General features: G+C 32.2%; 1 protein-coding gene across 1 annotated transcript in view; it reads right to left on the bottom strand.

Annotated features, from left to right (window-relative positions):
* The window catches only part of LOC124367771 (paxillin), a 78,218-nt gene extending 54,540 nt beyond the window's left edge, over window positions 1-23,678 (bottom strand). The window contains exons 1-4 of the mRNA XM_046824873.1: window positions 23,539-23,678; window positions 10,048-10,174; window positions 9,436-9,523; window positions 6,400-6,429 (exon numbers count right to left, since the gene is read on the bottom strand). Of these exons, the coding sequence (XP_046680829.1) occupies window positions 6,400-6,429; window positions 9,436-9,523; window positions 10,048-10,132 (203 nt within the window). The 5' untranslated portion in view covers window positions 10,133-10,174; window positions 23,539-23,678. The remainder of the gene's footprint in view (window positions 1-6,399; window positions 6,430-9,435; window positions 9,524-10,047; window positions 10,175-23,538) is intronic.
* Window positions 23,679-25,840: the final 2,162 nt, after the last annotated feature.

Raw genomic sequence — 25,840 nt, 5'->3', positions numbered from 1 at the left:
CTTTATTTATGGACATTGAAGGAGATTTCAACAGAGTAGCATATAAATCCACAGAGACCGCAGTGAAAAGTTTGGAGTTCCATTAAATGCCGTCAAGTGCATTGTAGCCCTCTTAAAAAGTAGTCAAGTAAGAGCAAAACTATATATATATATAGAGTGTGTGCGTGTGCACACATGCAATGAGAGAAAGTCCAACTTGAGCATGAACTATATGAGATATAAACATAATCAATCTGAATTTAATCATTTAATTCCTGAGCATGTGTATATTGTATGGTGTCAACAATGGCAATGAGAAATGGCATTTAATATGAAATCTCCAATTTTAACATCAACAATATTAGTTACAAACATAATCAATCTGAATTTAATCATTTAATTCCTGAGCATGTGTATATTGTATGGTGTCAACAATGGCAATGAGAAATACATTCAATATGAAAAATGTCCAATTTTAACATCAAAAATATTAGTTACAAACATAATCAATCTGAATCTAATCTACTAATCCCTGATTAAGGTCAGACACCACAAGAAAGTAGTAAACAGGATTTCCAATAAGAGATATAGACAAAATATATCAAAACTTATAAATATTATGACAGTTCAATTTGAACACAATAAAGACATCTAAACCCAAATGATAATATTTGGCAGTTTCGTGAAATTGCCCCCCAAATAGAAGTGCAACAGTTACCCATGAATCTCAAAATCTCATTGTTTACAAGAGCTCACTGACTCCACCGTGTGCTTGGCACTTAGGTGGGAAAAATAACAAGCACTTGGCAACACCTACCATAGAACCTGTTGGTGATTACTTAGTGCGGCACCTGAATTAGCACCAATTTTACACACCTCTCGTGCAATTATGTTAAATGAGCCGCAATAAATGATTGTGGAATAGACGAACGCCATATGGAACTCGCTCAAAATGAGTTGTTTGAGAGCACCGGACACAAATAGAACGAAGTGTATTGTGGCCGTGACATCAGTGGTCTGAACAACCATTCCACACACTTTTAGAAATGACTGTAGCCACTGCCTTCGGAAATAAATCAGTCAGTCTGAAATGTGTCTACAAATAAAGACAAAACTGGCCATGAAACTACAAAAAGAGCAGCATACATTACATACAAATATCTCTATGCATTCATGGCAAACACTGACATTTTTTATCAAATAACATTCGAATTAGTAAATAAATAACTAACCATGATAAAAGCTATTTTGTAATTAAAATTATAAGATAACATGAGATATTTCCCAACGGTTGACAAAACATCTTAATTCTGAATATTGTTGTTTACATTGTTGATACACAGACTTAGTTATTTGTATTCTATATAAATGTTTAACAATATCAACATTTTTGTAATTCAACTTTTTATTTCAAAAAAAGGGGAAATTGAAATACACAGTCTAACAGCAATATCAGTAACTGAAATCTGGGAGTTAAAAAATCAATTACATTCCCCTCCATAAACATTTAATATTTTGTTTTGTATCAGGTGAAATGCTAAAAAAATGTACCTAATAACTCAATGTAACGGGTGTTTATAAATGAATATTGATGTTTTAACACTTTGTAGTTTTTTTACATATAACTTGAATTATAATTCATACATCAAATCAAAGAGCAACTCAAACAGTTTTGTTTGTTGCAACCTGTGAGCTTGCGGACGCAAGGTTTCTTACACAATGTTTCTTCCACAATCCATTAGAAAGCGCTAGTAGCAAAAATGTGTGAACAGAAGGCTTTTTGTGTTCTGCAGTTTGTTAACACAAAAACCGAATGTGTAGTACCGTGCAACATTACTACCGCTCTCCACAGCTTAGTGGGAGGTAGTGGAAGACAACTTCAAGAAAAAGGAAATCAGTGTCTTTATTTATGGACATTGAAGGAGCTTTCAACAGAGTAGCATATAAATCCACAGAGACCGCAGTGAAAAGTTTCGAGTTCCATCAAATGCCGTCAAGTGCATTGTAGCCCTCTTAAAAAGTAGTCAAGTAAGAGAAAAACTTGGAGAGAAATCTGTCAAAATTACGCTCAGGAAAGGGTGCCCTCAAGGAGGAGTACTGTCTTCCCTTTTACGGGCATTGGTGATGGACGATCTCTGGACTAAAGCAGAAGGAAGGGGTATAAAACTACAATGTTATGCTGACAACCTAATACTTATGGCCAAGGGAAGGAATAAAGGCATGATAAAACGCCTCACTCAAGAAGCCCTCAACTTTAAGCAACTGGTCTCATAGAGAGGGTCTGAGGATTAATTCATCAAAAACAAGTATAATAACCCTCATCAGGAAAAGGAATTTTCAACTTGCTCAACCTGTTTTGGAAGATACTAGAATAAAGTATTCCGAAATGATCAAGTATCTAGGAATAATCTAAACAAAACGCTTACATGGAATCCTCATATTGAAAAAACTTTATCCATAGCAACAAAAGCTCTTCGTGCTTGCAAGACTCTTTGGATATAAATAGAAGTAAAACTCACGACCATGTGTTGGATCTAAGAATCCATAATAAAACCAATGGTCACATATGCAACCCTTGTGTGGTGGTGGAAAGTAGAACAAAATACAACAGCAAAGAGGCTACAGTCTTCAAAGGCATTACTGGGACTATGAGCTCCTGTCCAAGTCTGGCACTGGAAGGGGTACTGAGATAAATTCCTCTGAGGCAGGAGGTGAAGAAGATAGCCGCTTTAAATGCTATTAAGCTATTGAGTAGAAAGGTGAGTAAGCCTATCTTCTCAGAAAGACACATGGCAATAGTACAGGAATTTCCTGAGGCTGAAATGATAACTTACGTGTCTAAGCACATGGTAAAGAAACTCTCCTTTGAAAAACCATATCTCGTCTCCAAAGAAAATAGAGATAACTGGAATACAAAGGAGGCTTACCCTAGTAAAGTTTAAATGAAGTTTTACAATGATGGCTCACAACTAGACACTAGGGCAGTGTTTTGAATATATGGGCCAGGAGCCAAATTGACAATTCCCTTTGAGAAATATGTCACAGTCTTCCAAGCAGAAGTCATGGCAGTTGAAACATGCACCAGAAAAAGAAGTTGCAGTATGTTTACAACTTTCAGACAGTCAGGTAGCATTAAGGCACTCAACACCTACTCCTTTGACTCAGAGACAATATGGGAATGCAAGAATACTCTAATGGAACTGGCAAAAGGAACAAAGTTGCTAGGCCATAAAGACATTCCTGGGAATCACATAGCTGATGCTCTTGCTAAGATAAGGCTCTGGAAGCCATTTGGTAGGATTAGAGTCAGACCTCCTCTTACAGTAAAGCTCTAGAAAATGTTTAGTAAAGGAGGACTGGACCTGAAACTTGGAGAAATGCCTTAGGACTCAGGCAATAAAAAATATTTATCCTCCATAAAGAAAACAATGGCTAATATCCTAAGTCAAAGCAAGGAGTAAATATGACTAGTACTTTGGATGCTGACAGGACATGGTCCTGTTAGAAAACATTCAAAGAAGGTGGGCCTAAACCAGACTGATGAATGCAGACTCTGCGGAGAGGCAGAAGAATCAGTGGAACAAGTATGACTAAACTGTCCTACCATTTGCAAAACATGGCAAAAATTCATACAATCTTATCTCCTGAGGCCAAAGGACATCAGAGAACAGGAGCCCTCAAATCTCATAGGTTTCTGTAGAAGATTCAGATTCTGAGGGTCTAAAACTTGAGTGAGGTGCAAAGATCCTTTCAGGAATAAAACCCGATACTTAAACTCTTTTCTTAAAAGTAAGGTATTTCTTAAAAGGAAAGGCTGATCTCCTTTTAAGCCTTATTCTGCCCGCCCTCATGGACCACTGGCCTGTGTGAGGATCTTATCAAACAGAATAAAGGGGAGAGCCGATACAGTACAAGGTCAATAGTACTGATAAATAGTGCAACACATACAGGATTTGGTCACTGTGTGCTATCTCTAACTTAGACCCAAAGTCCAATGTCTTAGATTGCTCGGCCATTGGCACTCACAAATCCATTAGTGGCATCTATTACAGTTTGTAAAGTACAAAAAAGAATCACTTTGTCTGACCATAAAGAAACATACCAGACAATAGTGCTCGAAAATAGCATAGGGCAAACCCCAAGCAAAATTTAAGTTACTAATTACTGTAAAACAATATTTGCTTACACTTTACTAACTTTAATATCACTTTTAGTATAAAATGAAAACCAAAGTAGAGCTAAAGCGGAAACGATGAAATGAATTGCTGCAATAAAAAAACCCAAAAGCGGCAGCTGCTATAACAAAAACTGGCATTTGAAATAGAAACACATTCAAGCAGCAAGTTTTTGACTGAAAACTTCATCAGAGGGAAGTAGGAAAAGAACTAGAAGAACTTGGTCTGACAAGCTAATTCGGAAAGAATAAACCAAGTGTAAACACAAAGTCTAAATTGTCAATTTTACGATTATAAGTAAGTCAGGAATAGCTTTGAAACGTTTCAGCTGAAACGTTCAAATAAATAATGATAATTGGCTTACAAATTGACAGCGTAATTATACAAGCTGATGGTTTGCTAGTGACCATGTTTTACGACTGAGCGCCTCAGTTGTAAACTTGAAGCAGTGGAAGAGCTTCAGTTGTGTAACACGAGCTGCATATATATTTGGATCTCTCGGTGCGCTAATGACTTTAACAAATAAACACGTATGTTGAAGTAAAACTCGTTGCCAAATCTCACCAGGCCGCTGGCGGCGATCACGTCAAAAAGGATTGGAAGGCGCCCAAGTCACGGTTATTGGTGGGGCGGTCGAAACTCCCATTAAACCCAAAATACCCGAGGGAGGACAGCTGACACGATGAAGGGTGCTGTTGTACCCCGGCACTATAATCAGTTTGGCGACACTGCTCGATTTACTCAGGTACGCCAACATTAGCATTGATTTACCTATTTATAAATCATGTGCTGGCAAACTTTGGACTCATTTGCACTGTGTTCCAAATGACCAAATTAGTGTCCAAACTTGTTTTTCGTATGTTACTCTTTAATGGGGTTTTTCATGCTGATTATTTACTCAGGAGTATGGCAATTTGTTGGAGTTTACATTTACATTGGTTTTTGATATAGTATACTATGTTTATTCTCTTCTCCATTTACAGCCATAATTTACAACAGAATTTGAACATTTAAAATCTATAATTTTTGAATTTTAGCTTGAACTATACAAATGACAAAATTTAAATGTTGAATTATTAAGAAACAAATTCCAATACACAAATTAATAGCCCTAAAATGAACTCAGTTCAAACTGATAATTAGTGAAATCTTCTCTTCACATTATATTCATCAAAAACTTTTGCATTTTACTGTACATTTTTAATTGGGTCAAGTAACTACTAGTTTTAAGGTACACTTTCATAGTATTTTTGACTGTTAAAAATTGAGAAATCAAATGAACTCGTCTATATGAAACCAAATTTTATTGATCTGAAATAGACATAACTACAAACAGATGTGATACACTGAATTATTAGAGACTAGCTTAAAACAGCGAAAGACTACTACAGCTCACAAGGTTTCATTGTACATAAAACCTGGTAGATACAGATAGATCTTTTTACATGAAAACTAAAATCCAAAATAATATGGCTAAATATAATATTCAGAATATTTGACATATTTTGTTGGCTATAATATTCTCTAACCCTGTTGGATCCAATGTCAATCTGTGGGCTTGAATAGTTGATTAAACTGTAACCGCATCTTTTAAGGAGTGAAAAGGTGATCCGATTATTTTCATATTGTCTTCTTCTTAAAACCTCTTACATAATTTAAAACTACTACATTATAATCTTGTACAAACCCCTAGAGACCCATTCCTCCAAGGAGAGGGAGATTGCATCTAAAAATAATTGCCAACTTAAGTAATTGGTAAAAATACCCTTCTATCAGAATTATTGCAAAATATAGACCCTTAATTATTTACAATGAAAGCCACAAAAAGCTAGTTACAGTGTTATAATATTGCAATAGAATTACAGAGAGTGAAAAAAAGCATATTTCGGACAAATTGCCCAATTCTATGAACAGCGCATTAAAATCATATTTAATATGAAACATGAAGCTTTAAATCAAATAGAACAATGAACATATTATACAACCACAATTATAAAAACCTGGCAGGAACATTTAAACAGTAAAACAGGCAACAATAATTACACAAAGAAGCGTACATTTATGAAAAAAGAATATTAAAAACACTGTACAATTTTAACAAAAATTAGTGAACATTGAGCAGTTACACATATATCACAAATGGGAAGAAAAAAGAGAGATGTAAGAACATCTGAGAGAGAGGTGCAGATAACCATGAGTGAACCAAAGCTGAACATTTACACAGACACACAACAAATAAACTCACTCTTTCTTTGTGTCTTGAGGTGTTTTTGTTCTGGAAAAAATTACAATTTTGGAATTAGACGAGTATACTTGGTAAACTTAACAATCTGTTGACTATAAGAAGCCCCTAACTCACCAAATATTATTCTACAGGCCAAAGAAATTTTCACTAAGGTGAAAATCGATTGTCAGCCATGTCAGTTTTGGTAGAGGTCGAAATGGGGGAATATGAAAGGGATTAAAATCATGAGACAATAATCTTTTCTCAGATCATATTTTTTCAGCTTGACACACTTCAAACCAACAGCCACACACATAAATAAGTGTTAAAAGAGCGCAGCTAACTAATTAGTAAATACAGACCCTGAAAGAGATGATTTTCAGTCTCTTTATCTAGTTTTTTTTATTTAACCTTAATTTTTACGTCTGGTGATCCATTGTAAGTGTATCAAGCTAGTTAAAACATAATCTGAAAAAAAGATTTTTCTATATTTTTAACCCTTTTGATACCCTACACATTTTGACCTCCACCAAAACTAGCGTGACCAATTTCATTCCAAGGAAAAAATGCCACTATAAATTTCAAGAAAATTCAGGTTATTTGCTTATTCAGTGAAAATTGAATCTCGGCTGCTCCTGGACTTGCAATTTTACAATATGCATAATTAGAAAGTAATCAAATTGCAAAATTATAATTTTCTAATACAGTATTAAAAAGTATCACGCACAGAATGATTAGATATATTAAAAGTTATTACTGTGCAGTAAGATATGTTACGTAAATATACAAGATGATATTTCACACTTATGAGTTCACACTTATACAGGGTGACAATTAAGTCTGGTTCCAGACTTAATTGTCACCCTGTATAGATGGAAATAGGAAATTTAGGAAAAAATTCTCAGTAAATATTTGTTGGGGACTTTTGTTAAATTGTGCACATTTGGTTACAATCTTGTTGCTTTTAACAATTATTAATGCTTGTTCTAACTATTTTTAATGCAGCCTGCTTAAAGAAACAAAAAGTACTAGAAATACTGTCTCAAATCACTAAGCTTATACAATGTTGCTGTAAATGCTACTGTTGGCCCTCTGTATGATTTTTATTTTATTTAGTGTTTAGTTAATAATACATTGTTACATGTAAATTTGACTTGGCCATCTGGTGGCAAATAGACATTGTCAATACTTGCATAAGTCTACGGCAATAAACATAATTTGATTTGATTTGATTTGAGGTCACACTTTGTATTGTATTTAAAACTCTGATGGAATACCTGGAGAAGGTTAGAATGACATCCCCCGATTCAAAATCATTAAATATCAACCTCTCTTTGTGATACATAACTAGAAAAAGAATAAAAGCACAAGAACTTAAGTCCTAACTGAGAGTTTCTATCTTTATTCTTTTGCAAAACAAAAATTATCACATGTTAAAAAATTATCAATTCTAATAAAACTTTAAAATAAGGCATTGCTGTAAGGAGGCCATCTTTGGAAAAGGAACTTGTGGATGACACCCAGTTTTGATATAAGATGGTGTTTTAGTCCAATAGTGCTGTACACCAATGCTATCACAATGATAGCACAATGATAGACTTGTGAAGATATGAAAATACTAACTGAAACTCTAAGTACATACAGTTAAAAAGGTAAATGTATAATTAAAATATACTTTGTAATTTTCTGGTGAATTAAGGCTAAACTCAATAAAATAATAATTTTTACAATAAAGTTTATGAATTTTAAATGATTTATTAAAATATACTCAATATACAATACACCATAATTGACTTTTCAGGGAAAGCTGTTCTTCGCCCACTATAGAAATTTATGATATAATTGTTAAAACTTTTTTTTTTTTAACTTAAAAAGTCTTATGCAAAAGAAAAATTGGCCGTTGTATCAATACTGGACACACTATATCACAGGAAAACCTAAAACTATTAAAACAAGTTAACATTCCAAGATATTTAAATGCATGGGAGTCATATTACATTAATCAAACAAACACAGAAGATTTATTAAATCAAGAAGATGGACCAATACAAAATTCAATATTACTTAAACGAAGATTACAAAAATAACATTCAAAATTGATACAGTATAATAGCAGTAATAATTTAATTGTATTTACACACTACACCACACAGGACGAATTAATATTAAATCACATATGTTTAACTATTATTAAAAATCAAATTTACTTTTTGTATTTACTTTTGTGATGTGTCTGACGAAGATAGCCTTGCTATAGAAAGGCCTCACAAAAATAAAAGTATTAAATATTGGTTTTATGTGTTTAAATGTAAACACACCTGCACAAAAAGTACAGGACAAACAAACCCAACAACCCCCTCCCCCCTCCTTTTCCCCTTTCCTGTACTGGAAAGTGCAGGATGGGACTCTGAATCGATATTACTGTAACTGTATTTAATTAAATTTTATGAGCTTAATGTCATTGCCTTGCACATACTTGGTAAAATTGTTAAATATGAAGCCCACTAAAAAACCATTTATTTCATTAAGTATACTAAAACAGAACAATTATTTTATTTTAACCTTGGTCAATCATAGTTGAATTTATAATTTTTTAGTAGTAGAAATTATGTTTTGTAAGCGATTTAAAGCAACAAGCCAATACACAACAATAAGTGATAATTTCAGTGAATACCGTGTGTTTCTAAACATGTCTTAACAGTGTAAACCCTCATTAATAAGTCAATGTAATCTCAACATCAATTGGAACTGTATTTTTAGTTCCATCTTCAATACAATTACCTCAAAAATCAATCCCTTATGTATATTAATCAGTTGTGATGGACTGAAAAACTGAATTCGTCTGTTACACAAGGGATAAAAATCTTAAGGCCTACAGATGGAAAAGATTTATTACAAAATAAATTAGTGAGATATTTATTTTTAGCTATCTTTGTTATAAATTTATTTTTTTACTATAATTTCCAACAGAAACCGAGTTCAAAATGTAGTGGCCGATGAGATCTTCCGAGTTTTAAATCAATCATGCAGTGGCGTTAAAAAACAACCAGAACTTACTGTGGAGGAACGGCAGTGTTGAGCTCGTCCAGCAGACTGTCTACTGAGGGTCGACCGACTCCGAGGCCTCCTCCATTCATGTCCATCACTGCAACATCACACAACTCGTTTTAATGTCAGTTTATCTAGACATCCACCGTAAATTAGAAAATGTTACAAAGAGTACACAGAGAAGGCATGTTAAATCACTCTCATGACGTAACATTTGACAGTGAAACATTTGTAGATTTGAGACAGATTCTTATTCACAATGTAGTTTTAAACTTTAAACTCATGTTAAAAGTGGAGTCTCAGATGGGCGACTGACTGGTAGCTGACTCACTTTTCCCCTTAGGGTTTCAATATACGAGTAGCAGCTTTAAAAAGTGTTGGGGATTATATGTAATAGTATAATAGAAATTTGACTTACACAAAACAACAACTGCAATAATAAAAAAAAAAATTCAGACTAACGTAACGAAGAGCTAGAAATGGCTTGTATAAGTTTGTTTCTGAGCCTTAGCCTATTGTCACTATTTGCAAATAAGGGGTCTGCAATTCAAAGCATGATTGGTTTTATTATTCTAACAATTGAATTGAATTGATTTCAAGGTCTCGTTTTGAGGTACGTACCTCTGCGTTCTGAATATCTCGAGTTGCTCAGGTCCTGCAGCAGAGTGTCGAGTTCCGACAAGTTGTTGTTGAGGGAGGTGGTCATCTTGCTGCTGCTCGTCACCGCCGCCTCGTTCTGGTAAGTGGGCTGCAACAGACACCAAAACTACAGACTCTTGGCAACTAACAATCATTCATCTGCTACAATTGGATAAGCATCCTGATAAAAAATAATGTAACAATGATCTTCACATATAAATTCCACTGCTAATCTGAAAAAGACAAGAATTTGGAGAGAAAGTCAAAATGAATCTATTTTTCTAAATAATGATTGTAACAAAAAAAGGGGGGAAAGGATAATAGGATTTCAGACATTTGCCTACATGTTATTTTGACATTGCGTTATGTGTTACTAAAAGTGTAATATAAAATGTCTGAAATCCTATTACCATTTCAAATAATCCATTGTAAACAACAAATTTTAAACAAGGAAACAATGATGTATTGTTAAAAATATGTCATCTTCTTGAATTTCAGAACCACAAGTAAAATATTTAACTCACTTCTTGGTGGTATATACTGAGTGTGTGACAATAGAATAATAACAGTCAGAATGATACATATAGTATATCTAAATAAATATATATGCTAAGTAAAGGGTTAACCATTTATTGTACTAGCTAGTTTAACCAGTTACTGTACTAACTAATTTAATGTATATTACAGTAATTATTAAAATTTCTACTTATTCATCGTCGTTATCATTTTTTAAACAGTTCCAATCATCACTCACTCTACTTGGTAGAATGTCCTCCCCAACTTGTCTCCCATCTTGAGTTCCCTTCATCCACATTTTTTAGTTATCTTATCGTCCAATCTCAATAATTCCAGTATTGTCCAAAATATTTGAAATTTTAGTTAGTATTAGATCAAATTTAATGTATCCATATTTTTTAAAAAAACCATGTATTTTAATCCATCACAATTTGGTTTTAGAAAGTGAAAAAATCTAGTCATGCCATTGAAACTCTAATCCAACGGATTCTCCAATAATTTGAAAAAAAACCTTTGCTCAAGCTACTTTTTGTTACCTTAGTAAGGCATTTGATTGTATAAATCATGATGAAATTTTGCTGAAAATATCACATTAATGGTGTTAATGGACAACTTCTTAAATTAAAAAAAATCATATCTATTGAACTGAAGGCAAAAAGGTTTACACTGATGGTTTATGATCTGACAAAGTAACTGTCAAAAATGGTGTTCCACAGGGCTCTGTCCTTGGACCAATTCTTTTTCTAGTAAGTGTGAATGACTTAATATTTTCTATTTCAACCTCAACTACATATATTATATGCTGATGGTACAACTTTTATTTCCGTAAGTAACAGCATCAAATTGGTTTCAATTTAATGGTTTCCTTTTCAATTCTGATAAAATCAGAAAGAGCATTTATTTATAAGGACAATGTTAATGATTTTGTTACTTGCGTAAAATTGTTAGGCATCTTCAGTGATGAGTAGTTAAAATGGTATAGTCATGTAGATATATATAGACAACAGATTATCAAGGGTAGTTTTTCTGCTGAAGCGTTTAACATCATGTGTGACACCCAGCTAGATGTAAAAACAGCCTATTTTGCATAATTTCACAATCCGTTTTTCAATATGGCCTCATTTTATGGGGAAACTCTTCAAGAATACATTATGTGTTTTCAATTAAAAAAAGAGTGATAAATGTAATTTCAAAATTATATATATATATAAAATTTTGAAATTATATAAATATATTCAAAATTATATATATATATATATATGTAATTTCAAAATTTTATATACCGTTTATATATTGTGCAAAATATTCACTCTTACAATACCAGGCACAAAAGGAATGCTACAATTAACTATAATTGCACATTAACCAAATCCTTAAACAGTTACACTGTGTTAAGTTTAAAGATTTAAAATTATTTGAAACATCTTATTAATAAGTATGATGACAAATTATTTTTTAAAGATTTTTTTGTTCATTATTATTATTCATTTTGATCATTTCTATGCTATAGATGGTTTTTTTATAGATTTTTAACAGTTTTTCTATAGAATGATTTAAATTCTCTGTCCATTTTATAGGCTTGAAATAGATGAAATATTTTTGAGTTGTTTAGGCTAATGTTGTGGCCTGGCTTGTGACTGTGTTTTTGACTTTGTTGATAATACTTGTATTCTTGATGACAATAAAGATATATCTATTTCTATTCAGCTCTCAAGATAGTAAGCTCTAGCCTGTTCATATGTACCACATCTATCCAAAAGGTGACTATTTGGTAATAAAGAAAAACGTTGATCTACTGTATATACCAGAAAATATATGTATAAGACCATTTTCGCCAACATTAGACATAATTAGGTGCGGGTGGGTGAGTTCAAGAAATTTAAAATTACCTTTAAAATTCTGTCTTTGAATCAATCTACGTGACTTTGAAATCGTAACACACGAAGCGATTTCAGAAACCTTCATTCTGATGAAACATGAAGGGAGTAATTCTCAAATTAAATATATTTTGTAAAACTTGTTTAAACTACATCATAAAAAAAGTAATAAATTAAGTTTAAATCTGTCTGGACGACTGGATGAGACAAGGACGTTGGAGGGTAGGTGCTATTCAAGGTGTCTGCCCCAAATCCACGTTGAGCCTGGCTACGGGCCAGAATCAGAGGAAACTGTTATTTTACCTCGTATATTCCAGCAGCCATAAACAACACAACGTGTGTGGCTGTGACCACTGCGGTACAAGCTCAAGTTCCCTTAGCAACGAGTTGGTAACACAAGTTGTTACGGTGAAGAAATCGTAATTGCCTTCGCAGTCACTGGCTAGAGTTTGTTTAGTGTTCCTTTTGCGTTATTCTCAGTTCATAAATCCCTGGCATATTTTGCTAGTAGTAGGACTGTCACGATTTTCTGCGTACATATTCACGATTTGTGTACATATGTTGGCAGATTACTCAGGTGTGCAGGGAGAAGATGGATGGATAGGGCAATTATAGTTGGCTGGAAAAACTTCCATCAAAGTAATATATGCCCGGCTGATTTGAACTTATGGAAGGCGTCACATATAGTTTAAAGTAACAATTTTGTCACAACCTGTTGAATTACTATTTTCAAAAATGATTTAATAATCGATTAAAAAAATATACTCCAAAATTTAGAACTGAAATGTGTTTACAAATAACATTAGATCATTGCAATAATTAAGATATGATTTGATATGATTCTGTACCAATTTTACATATTGAATCAGATTACTAGTTCATATTTTAATCATAAAATGACAAATCTTTGTGTATTAAATACGTTTAACTTTCATAATTATATATTACAACTGTTGAAGATGGAGCTTGTATTGGCTATTCTTAATTTATTCACTACAATGAGAACACCAACCAATACTAAAAACTTTTTATTTTTGAGAGGCCTTTTCAAAATTTATATAGTATAATTCCAGTAATGATTTAATTTTATTTTATACACTTCGCCACACACAGGACAAATTAATATTAAAATCACATATGACTAACTAATATTAAAAACAAATTCACTTTTTATATTTACTTTTGTGGCTATCAAAGGCCTCACAAAAATAAAAAAATTATTAGTATTGGTTGGTGTTCTCAATGTAGTGAATAAATTATTACAACTGTGTTTATATACACAAATATTGTATTAGTTCGAACCTGATACGAAAAATTCTTAAATTTAAAATAGTAGCAACAGTCAATTTGTTTTTTTAAACACGCCTTCTTTAAAAAATAAAAAACAAACTACTGTAATGGCTACTACACAAAATTATATTTAGTTTGAACTAAACAATCAAAGAGAAGTTGATAAACAATTTCCCTGTTGTTAAAAACTTTCACTGCTAAACGAAATTACAAATCCTATTGACAAAATACTGTTTATGTGATAAAAAACCTTCACATATTTCCAAATTAACTTGAAACTAAAATAACTAATAAATAGACAAATTATTCATAGGGATGCCAGACATGAGGTTTCTAAGTATAAGTGTATGTGGCAAATATATTTGAAAGGAAGTTGATCCTGGGAAATGGATGTCTTCAATAAATATTTTGTATTATACAGATTTTATTTTTATTTCCATTCCATTCCATTATTTATTTTTATTGTTTTAATTTTGTCTCCAGGAGTTGTGTTTAGAAACTAGCAAGTTTTAAATAATAGATAATATTATGATATTGAGCATTTACCATATGGTGTATTTTGGGTTGCCTGATTTTAATTTACTACCTAATTTTCTTAATGTGCTTATAAATTGGAAGGTAACCTTTATTTGGATCAATACTTACATTATAAAATACGACCATTTGGAGTATGGCTGATGCATTATGTAGACTTAAATAGCAGTCAACATCAGCTTAGTAAATGTCATTGTGCTCTAAAGGTTATGAAGTATAACTAGTAATACTTTTGGATATAAAGCTGTACAATAAAAAAATGTCTATATCAAAACTCTATAAATCTTTCGCATGATAAAAATGAAATGCAACACTACTTGCCTTTCACTTGAATAAAGCATTCCAAAACTACTGGTTTGGCTGAATAAAATTTTTGAAAACGTCTCCAGTTTGAAAAGTATTGATAAAGTAACATTTTGAAACTGTGAGTCCAGGAATAAAAAAAAGTCCAGGAATAAAAACAATTTGCAATAACAAATATTTTATAGGACGTTGTGTAATATATTTGATGCATTCTTCTACTTAAAATGTGTATTTAACTATTGGTTGAATTAAATTGTGACGCTTCACAAAAGGTAAAAGGTATAGAAAAACATTTAACAAGTAGTATACTTGTTATTCAGTACATAAAAACTTAACGAGCTAAAATAATTTTTCTGCAATTTTGATTTAAAGAAATTATGTACAACAAAATTTGGAGACAAATCGTTTGTCTTCATAAATCAATAAAAAACAAAATAAACCTGCCACATTAGTCACAGAGGCAGAATTTACAGAAGTGAGATGTTATTTACGAATCACCGAGGCCGTTGATGTTATAAAATAATCAAACCGTCAACGGCAGCCTCTCTGTAAATCTGGGTGTTTACCTGATTCCGGCTCTTCGCTGACCTGACCTGGATAATTCTGGTGACTCTCCATAGTCCCGGAGAGGCTATTTGGGAGCTCTGACTCATGTATGTACAGTCTACTCAGGTTAAATTATTACTGCCCCTATTGCTCGCACACTTAATCACTTTAAACACTCTCGTTTTGTCAAAATATACATAACAATGTTCCTTTTTCATGAACCATTCATTTAACAAAACACCCATTTACTTCAGTCCACGATATGTTTATTCTAACCCTAGAAATTTATTACTTTTTCTATCTACTTTTACTTGACCGTTCAAGCAAGTTCCAAATTATTGCCATCATCAACTACTATAGGTTACCAAACTTCAACAGACCTTGACATTCAGTCCTCTCCAACACCTTACTTTGGCTACCCACCGTATTCTCTCTCCTAGTACTCTTTATCATATCTATCTCCTTCACGACACACACCATCATTTATGAGGATTACAAGTCCCCTTTCCTTTATATGTTGTGAACAAAATAAAAGGAAACAAAAAGTATAGAAATAAAAATAATAATGAAAAGGATTATCAATCTTAGTAATTCACTTAACTACCACATGCAGGATGTTTGTGTAGTCAGACCACCTAATCCCGCCCAGCTCTTGCAGTTACCGTATGGTTTCTCAAAATGAAGACTCAAAGTGTCTATCTGAATCTCCTAAGTATCCAAAGTGACAGACCTAAAAGTTATCAAAAATGTTGTACTCTGAAACAACCAGATTCTGTGCAAAATGAAAGAAAGATTATACTGCCTGAAACTATGTCTGTAAGAGAAAATAATTCCATGATTCCACAACATATAATTCTTATATGGAGCTACTTTTGTGGTGTACAAACCATTTAATGCAGGAATCCCATCACTACACGAGTGTCAAATTAAGTACAGGCCTATCAATGTTTCTTTTTCAAACTGATTAGGTGTATGGTATACTCTTTTTAAATTTAGAACAATTTGTGTGGTGCGACAATTCAGGATACATAAAAAAAACCATTTAGACACATATAGCATAACAATGCCTTATGCAACCACTTGTTACAGTTCCAAGTGTCTGAATATCCTTCCATAATAGACAAGTGTTCTGCAATGACTTCATATCACATCAGCATCAAGTTTTGTGATGTACATGGATGAAAAAGAAACTGGATATCTATACTTCCCCTTTCCCATGAAGCTGAATCCTGTGATGAAGTTGAATAAAAAAGGCTCAAAATGAATAAAATCCATCCCTTAGACTCCATTGAAGAAGAGTCACATTTGGACGACATTTAGCCCGTGCTTCAAAGCTTGCCTAATTCTTCCGTACTACTCGAGATGTTGAATTCAGCAGCTATGTCCTTCTTCTTGCATGATTCTTCATCGACTAACTTAATTATCTTACACTTCTCACCGATAGTCAGAGAATTATAGTTTCTTTGAGCACTCACTGTCACTCATATAAGTAAAAGCACAACCAAAGATTAAGTACAGTACCGTAGCGTGTGACTTGCAGGCAGCAGGCAGATGATTACTGACAGGTCACAACACGCTTCTTTAAGTCTACATTGTATTCCTGGGATACCAAGGTAACGAAGTTCAAGAAATAAATTTGAGTTATAGAAGTCAATTTAAAGAGATTTCGACTTAGCTGTTTCGAGTGATAGAGGTACAATTACTCTGAAATTCGACTTACAGACGTAAAATTTAGTCGTAATATTATTTTGAGCTATCCATGGTAATTTTTTCGATTTTGAAAGGATTTCTGAAGAGGATTTGTAAAAAGCTATTGAAGATTTCAACTTAAGGTTCGAGGTAATGAGGTTTGAGTGTAATTGGGAATCTATATATATAAAAATGAATGTTTGTGTGTTTGTCCTTTATAGACTCAGAAACTATTTGACCGATCATTATGAAAATTTGTATGTATATGTATTTTTCCATGTAGAAGGTTTATATGCTATGCCCATTGATGTAACTCACCACCAGGAGGCGCTGCAAAATATATAAGTTATCAAAGCGCCTGCACATTGTAAACTACAATTACGAGATAGTTGTGTATAATATAGTTGTGTAATAACCACACACTATGTGAAGGCGCTAAGTTTTTATGGATATTTGTCTTTCAAATGAATTTTTGTTTGGCCTTATAGCTTGAATATTAGACCACTTTATTATTAAGTACATGTACGTGTACAATGGCTATAAACATACACTTTTGGCAGATTTCTTGATAGTGTCAACAAGGTAAACTCTACATCAGCATTGATAATATAATTCACTTGAACCAGAAGTGCTCATACACGAGCAAAGCTTAAAAAAAGCGTGTGAAGCCGCGGGGAACAGCTAGTTGTATATAAAGATTAAATCAATTTTGATACGAAAAATTATCACAGAAAATGTTATAGTACTAAATTACAAGTTGTGTGAGTACACTAAGCTTTATAAGATCCTCCTTCTTTTCGACAATTATTATTTCACTGTCAGGTGATTTTCTAAAATGCACAATGCCATTTCAAAACCAAACAAACTGATAGTTCAACATCTTAGCTTTCGATTTTGCACTCTTTCACAAGTTTAAAAAATAAAAAGTCAAATTTCAACTTATGTAGATCCTAATACCTGAAGCCCTGTCACATCTGCATTGGTCACAACCTTCTTTCTTGCTTCCAACACTCTGTCCCTTAACTTCTTTCTAGCAAGCTGTACAATGATCATAGCCGGGCGATTTTTCAGTTCTGCTTTTTGAGGGAGTCTCTGAGCTGCTTCAATTTCCTCTTCCTTCAATGCGACCCCCAACTTGTTTGCGATTTTAATTACCATATCATCCACATTTTCTCTCCTTTTTTTATAACTTCATTCAGTTCCAAAATTTGCATTTCTTCCGTACTATTCCAGCCTTTCCAAGCACTGAGTAAGATCACAAATCTATTTATCCTTATCCACAATAATTGATCTTAGTTTCTTTAACTGTTCTCGACTACAGATAAGGTTTTCAGTTGCTCTTCAATTTTATTATACCATCACTTAAAACTGCTGACTTATTCTAATTTTATCTGTAGAACTCATTAAATTTGACAGATACATTTTCATGTTTTGAATAATTTCCAATTTTTTGTAGACACTTTCCAAAATATCAGATATTCCAAAACCCTCAGGATTTACTTATTCATTCAAGGATTCATTTGATTTGGGGGTAATTTTACTTTCTATAGAGCTTTTAAATTCTAGGCACAGCCGGCTTAATTTCTGTTCTTCAGACATTTTTTAAAAAAGTTTCTCTCAGTCCTACACTATATAAATGGAAATTTTTATTACAAAGCGAATTACATCACTTACATCAATCTTTACTTTCCAAAATACCCTCTTTACATTTGCAACAATTGATAATTAAAAAAAAAAAGAAAAAACCCAGTCCAAACCTGACAATCAGAGAAAACAAGGAAATCCACAGAGTGCGCTGGTAAGAAAAGGAGTTCTCACTCAACTACTGCTGATTGTGAAATATTTAAAAATTGATCTTAATCTTTAAGCTTATGCAGTTGGTGTCATGACTAGATTGGATAGGAAATTTGTCAAATTGTTGGCAATTTCTTGACAGTATGAACTGGAAAACTTGGATGATAGTCATTTGAAAATTGATTCGTAACCAAATTTTTTTGAGTAAAACATTTTGTACTTTTAAAATTTATAACATGCCTAGATAAGAATGCCATAAGAGTGTAAAAATAATAGATTTGGACATTGTTGTTTGTTGTATGATATTGTTACAAGGGCAAAGTAAACCTCATACAATCTGATTAGCAGTTTTTCTTTACGATAATGCCAATGGTTAGGCTGTAGTCTATCCTAAAAATTAGCATAGATGAGTGGTCCTTATTGAATTTTGTTAAAATTACTTGTGCCAAAAATTGTTGTTGCATAGAAATTTTAAATACAGTTTTATTTTAGTGGCAGATAAGTTATTCAGGTAACAATTTCTTGCAGCTTCACAAAGAAGAAAGTGCTATCTTGATAACTTATTCGTCACTAAAACAACACCGTATTTCAAATAACACTGATGTGCCCCATAGAATTGAGATCATGTCTAAGCATTGTAGTGCACTGAATTATGCACCTAATGAGACAAACAGAACATCCTATCATCTAGATTTACAACGAATGGCTTCTGAGTATCAACTAGATACCAGATGAGTGCTATTGTAGGCTAGGTGTCTCTGATGTCGAAATGATACAACACGTCGGTTCAGACAATTCGCTCTTGGAACCTCTAGCAAAGTCTATTCCATTGACTGAAGGCTCTGCTTTTGGTAGCTGAGGACAAGTATCAAATGAATTGTTCTGAACAAAATCGCTTCAGAAGAAGAACGAGCCACACACTATTCGTTCTGACGATTATTGTTAAACACATGTAGTGCAGTGCACTTATATGCGTGACCTGCACAAAGGCAGTCACCGAAGTATGCTCATTTTGTTGTGGGAGTACGTTGAGCGCTGACTAGCTATAGATAATGGTTAAGAACCATTCCTTCTATTCCGTCATTGACTCCGCTCGGAATGGGAAAATAGTGCGTAGGGACAAGACTGTTTTATCGCTTGTACTCCGTGTTTCTATCTAATTAGATCTCTTCAGGTAGGTGTGGATCACAGTTGATTTCAGTGATCTATCCTACAACATCACGGTTTTCGGATACAGAAAAATTGGGGATGGCATGAAGGTGCAAGAATTATTACCTTGAGAAAATTTTAAGTCAGGATTTTCCTCTGGTTTTAGCTTTTACTCATCTGCCTACAACCGTTTGTTTCAATGTGTCATCTATGTAACTGATTTAACAGTGGTCACTGAATGTGTATCATTAACTGTATGCACAAACAATAAACAGAGGCCCCTATTGTGTTATCACTGCGCTCAACTACGAGCAATGTGCATAACTAATTAGAGACCGGTTCATAGTTCATAACAGTTTGGCTTGTTTTACAAAAGCAACCAGGATGTCAGGTGAAGTGAAGTATGAGTTAAGCATGTAAGTAATCTTGACCTAGTGAATGTTGGCAGCAGTGGGTTGAGTTACTGGGTCACATTGTCTCAATAGTTGGCACCTCTGCTCGACTAATTACCCTACTGCACATGTACAAGCTACAGAATACTGTACGTTGTTTTGTATCCAATTCTATCTACAAAGTGTAGTTACTTGTGTGATCAATTATCCTTTCAAAGGTTTTTATGTGAAAATGGACAAACATGATTTTTGGCCAACTCTTGACAAAAATGTTGGATTCTCAGTACCATATTGCACAAACAGTTAGTACATTACAGACACAAGTTTAGGATAATATGAGCTAAAGATATTATTTGTCACAGTATAAAATGGCATCTTGTGTTAAAAAATAATGTAACAAATTACTTTTAGTTCTGTTATGTGTATAGATTTTAACATAAAACATTATGAGAAGCATACTAAAAAATAGTATTATTTAGAATTCACATTCAATATTAATGGCCATCATGTTTTCAGGATCTTTAAAATTTTATTTTAATGATTACTATTCACGTCTCATAACAAACTTTTATTTGAAATTATACGCAAGCCACATTTGTAACACTGTTAATAGACCAACTTTTCATTACTCTTCTCCTTGTTAGGTATAACTGATAGTGGAGAAAAGAAATATTTTATAAACTGTCTTGATGAGATTTAAGATTTTTTAAAGTTAAACCTTAAGCTTCTGGATTCCCTGACATACTAAGAACTCCAGAGGTGAACTCAGCCATCTTTATACTATCTCTTTAGAAATTCCAGGTAAATTATTTTATAGATTATAAATATATAAATTCAGATTTATTTTATAGAAAATTAAATAATAAAGTAAATAGTTAATACATAACAACAAATCTTAACCCGTTTTTAAATTCTACTTGACATTTTGAAATTATTGTAACATAATACAAAGTAAAACATCTATAAATGGACATTTTTATTTAAAAAGGTATGGCTAATTATTAAACTAAGTACATAGCTACAGACATGTAGATTAAAACATTACGCTATAGGCAAATTTGTATTAACAACTTTATAATGAATCTTTAATTAACAAACTATTTAGATTCATTTAATTAATTAATACAACAGTATGTGCTACTGGTATTATTTTTGTCTAATTGGCTGAGCATTAGTGAAGCTTATCACTCAAGGGGCTGGTTATTAAACATAATTGCAAATAAATTGAGAAAAAGGAGTAAAAGTTTCTAGTTATTAAAATGGAAAAAAAAAAAAAAAAAAAAAAAAAAAAAAAAAGAAAGGAAGCAGAAAAAATAGCACATTTTTCAATAAATTGTTTTTATTATTTCTGGATATTTTCCTTCAAGCTCTTATGTATATTACTTAGGTTTTATATAACTGGCCAATTGCATTGATCGTGTAGATTGGGGGAGAGGCCTCTGAAACAGAAATTGTTTACTGTGAGCACAGCTGTATCAGATGTATAGCTCTACCAAATATAGACTGACAAGAGTGGATGCTCCTGCCATCTAGCGGACTTTCAGAGAACTATCTCAGCTGTGGTCAGTTCTGGAACTAACTTCCTTGTTTTGACTTTTACAGTACCTTTACTTATATGTTCTTAGACTGATACTGATACACATTCGAAATATGTTGTTTGGGGTGTTACAGTGGCATTAATTAATAAATAGTAATTAATTAATAATAAGGTATGGCAATGTATTAGATTGTTTAGTTTTTTGTAATTCCGGAATTTTAGATTCATCACAGGATTGAAAAATATGTTTCTCACATTTAAATATCACATAAATTTGGCAACAAATTATTATAATAATTATTTACACTTTAAATTGTTTTATTCACAATGTAAAATTGCACCATATCTATCTTAGAGAAAAATTGGTACCACTGAAAATACTATTTCATCTAATTAAATATAATTACAGTACGAATACAAAATTGTTAAATTGAATATGGCAATCATCGTCCTATTTATTTATATCTCAGTTTTTTTTTTAATATATATTAATTGGGAAGACTGAATTGTTGTTGCATTTTGAATTCCATTTATATATTTTATACTTGTTAATTTATAGTCTATATTTATTTATTAGGATGTTAACCTGTTGACGTTCAGTATGTTGTAGCTGAAAAGAGTACCTTCTACAAAGTGTATTAGTACAAATATCCGTTGTTTGAATATGAATTGATTTATTTCAGTTTCTGGGCTCTTTAATTCATAATAATTTTGTCACCACAGACTATATTTTGACTTAGCATGACTATGCAAACTGCTATAATTGGACTTAGTCAATGATTGTAATATATTAATATGACAATACATATATTATTGTAATATACACTTAATAACAACATTCATTTCAATATATTTTCTTACTAAGGCTATAATATTTTTTAAATTATACCTTTATTAGCAAACTTAAAACTCAAAATTTTGTTACAAAAAGATAACAAGAAACTATCTCAAGTCACTAAATACCTGTCTTAGACTATGTAATGGTTGAAATATTCCATAGCTTATTGACAAAAACACCAAATGATTCTTCTACTTAACACTGATTGTATTTTACTCTGAAGAATTTTTAAAAACGGGAGGTGTACAGGTAAACCCTATCATCAAGGTCTGTCTGAGTAACAAGTGACAAAATGACAATAATACAATATTAACAGTTTCAACTTTAAAGTTTTGAGTACCGTATTTACATACTTTGACTTCCATGTCAAGCAAAATGAGACGAATGAAAGGAGATGTTGGTTTTTGTGTGATAATACTATATAAATGTTAATGCCACGTAGGTAATTGCTTCTTTTCTATAACAGAGTAATACCAAATTATCCTAACTGAACTAGTACTTTTCAGGTGTTATTAAATTTTAGGTATGGTACAATTTAATTTCGAATCCAAATTTCAAAATAAAGTTCTTTTCTATGGATTTCTTACACTAAAATTGGATTTTTTTAGGGTCATAGCAAGCAAGCTAATTTGAGATCTGGTATCCTTCACCATATTCCAAAACTTAATGGTTTTAATTGATTTTCAGTTCATGACTATCCCTGTACATGCTTATAATGTACTGCCTTAAACCATTACAATTAACTACTGCTGAAACTTCGCACAACTGCTGGAAATTGTACTAACACTGTATACAGAAATGACGTTTTAGATTTATTGATTCAAAAGTATAATTGTAACTTTTACAGATTTTCTTGTACCCTGATTCTGCGAAACTTGACAAGAAAGTTATTGCAAAACAAACAGTTCTAACAAAAGATTAAAAAATCGGACTTCACACTAACAGTGCCAAATTTAACATGTCAAAAGTATTACTGCATTACGAGGTACAAGATATACAAACTCTTACCGAGAGAGGTCTGGTGCTGGTGGGTGTGTGTGTGGTGCGACTGTTGACGTACTCGGTGCGGGGGTGGTGTGAGCCGTTAAGCGAACCGTACCCCGACCCACTAGGTGAGATGGTGTTCTGCAGGTCAGCCAACAGTGCATCTGCAACACACAACTATCGTCAGTCACTGACACCAACATGAGATAATGAGATAATGATTTATTTTCGATAAATATTTACAATTTAATCATAAATTACTCATTTGAAAATACTAAACCATCTTTAACCAGTTGCGATGGTTTAGCAATACATAAAAAACATAACTTAGAGTCTACCTTTACAAAATAAATAGTGCGACGAGCTCGTGCAACATCTTAACCAACACAGTATGTACACTACCTAAATCAATAAAACAACATACAAAAAACAATAGTCAGAACATAATTAGACAAAAGCAAAGCTTCACTTCTAATAAAAAAAATATGTGACATCATAAGTAACATAACAAAATGTCGTAGCTAAGATATAATCAAATTGAAATTAACAAAGTTCCACAAAAGAAAATACTAATAACAATAATGATTGAACTGTAATATTGTACTAAGTATCTGTAAAAGAATAAAGAACATATAAAATCCATAAGAAAAACTGATAACAGTCTTGTAAATTCTTAACTCTCCATTCATCATTATATTATTCTCACCACAACTGATTTGTAACAACGATATCTCCAAAATACCCCTTATTCAAAACTCGACCGACTTATTTGGAAATTATAAAAATCAACCTTAAAATCAACAAATTAATTAGATTTGGAGCCTAAATTAAACTGTAGGTTCTTAATTTTCCTTTCGACCGGGCCAGAAGCATCGTGTGGTGTGTGCACACTTTAGACACTACCGTGATCGGTAACAAGAGTCAGCAAAGTCGGTACAAAGACTTCGAATTTTCCCCCACAAGAATGAGGTTAAACCTCATGAACCTTTATACCTTTATGTTTAATTGTAGAATAGGAGATGTCTTATTTTAAAGATACTTTTTGGATATTAAGCTATACAATTTTGAGATTCTTTCAGAATAACTAATAAAAAATATGGAGAAAACTAAAAAGGGCTTTGAATGCGTATTAATTATATTTTTAAAATGAGACATTTCTCATAACTATATGACTAAAAATAAGTTGGTAAAGATGCATGAGGTTTGACATTGTTCTTATAGAATTACAATCAAGATTGCTGCCAGTATAGCTGGTACTTATTCATATTGAAAGACCAGACAATTGACTTTGCAAACAACATTACTCAGTGCATTCACATTAAAGACATTTATTTATCCTTCGGCAAGTCACATAACAAGCAATAGACATCGTCAATACTAGAAACTATTAGTTGACTAATTTGTCACAAGAGTGTTTTAAAAACTTAATTCTATTAAGCAATAGTACTCACTAGCCTATACACAATCTAGACTAAGTGTTAAAATTAAATTTAAAATATTCTTCTAGGTTGTACAGTGGATTATTTACAAGCCATTCACGTAATCTCTCTGAAAATTTACGATGGTTTAAATTTTTCCAAGACACTGGTAACTTATTGAAAAGCCTTATTCCCATGTTTTTATGGTAATTCATTGATTTTGTAAGTCTTAATCTAGGCAGCTCAATTCTTTCTTGGTTTTGTGTATTATGAGAGTGTATGGCATTTCTTTGTGTATAAAGACGCAAATTTTTCTTTATTACCATTAATACATCAAAAATATACAAATTTACAACAGTTAAAATGTTTAATTGCCACACTCGTTACATGTTCATTCATTTCATATCAATGTACGAACTCTCCTATTAAAAGTTATTTTTATGAGTGATGTTGATAAATTAAAAAAGATTTACAAATTTCACAACATTATAAATAAATGACATAATCATAAAAAAATCCAATTAAAAAAAATATTTAGTTTTATATAATACGAGAACATGAATAATTAGACAGCATTGATATCACAACTCCCAATTAGACAGGCTTATAATCCACTATTTTCATAAAAGTTGAAAACATGTTTACAAAAGATATCTTTATTTCATTTTCTAATGGAATCATAATCTGGATAAAAAATAGTATGGTTGTGGAAAGTCCTGATTTTAAACGTTTTAACTGGTTAGGTCCTCAATAAGATAGAACAGAGAAAAACATTTTTCACAAATGTATATATATATATATATATATATATATATATATATATATATATATATATATATATATATATATATATATAAAACAATATATTGTTATATTCCATAGACCTGTACGTTTTTTTTCTCATTTAA

The sequence above is a fragment of the Homalodisca vitripennis genome, chromosome 8 (assembly GCF_021130785.1).
Source record: "Homalodisca vitripennis isolate AUS2020 chromosome 8, UT_GWSS_2.1, whole genome shotgun sequence".
NCBI lineage: Eukaryota > Metazoa > Arthropoda > Insecta > Hemiptera > Cicadellidae > Homalodisca > Homalodisca vitripennis.
This window is presented reverse-complemented; position numbering and strand designations above follow the sequence as displayed.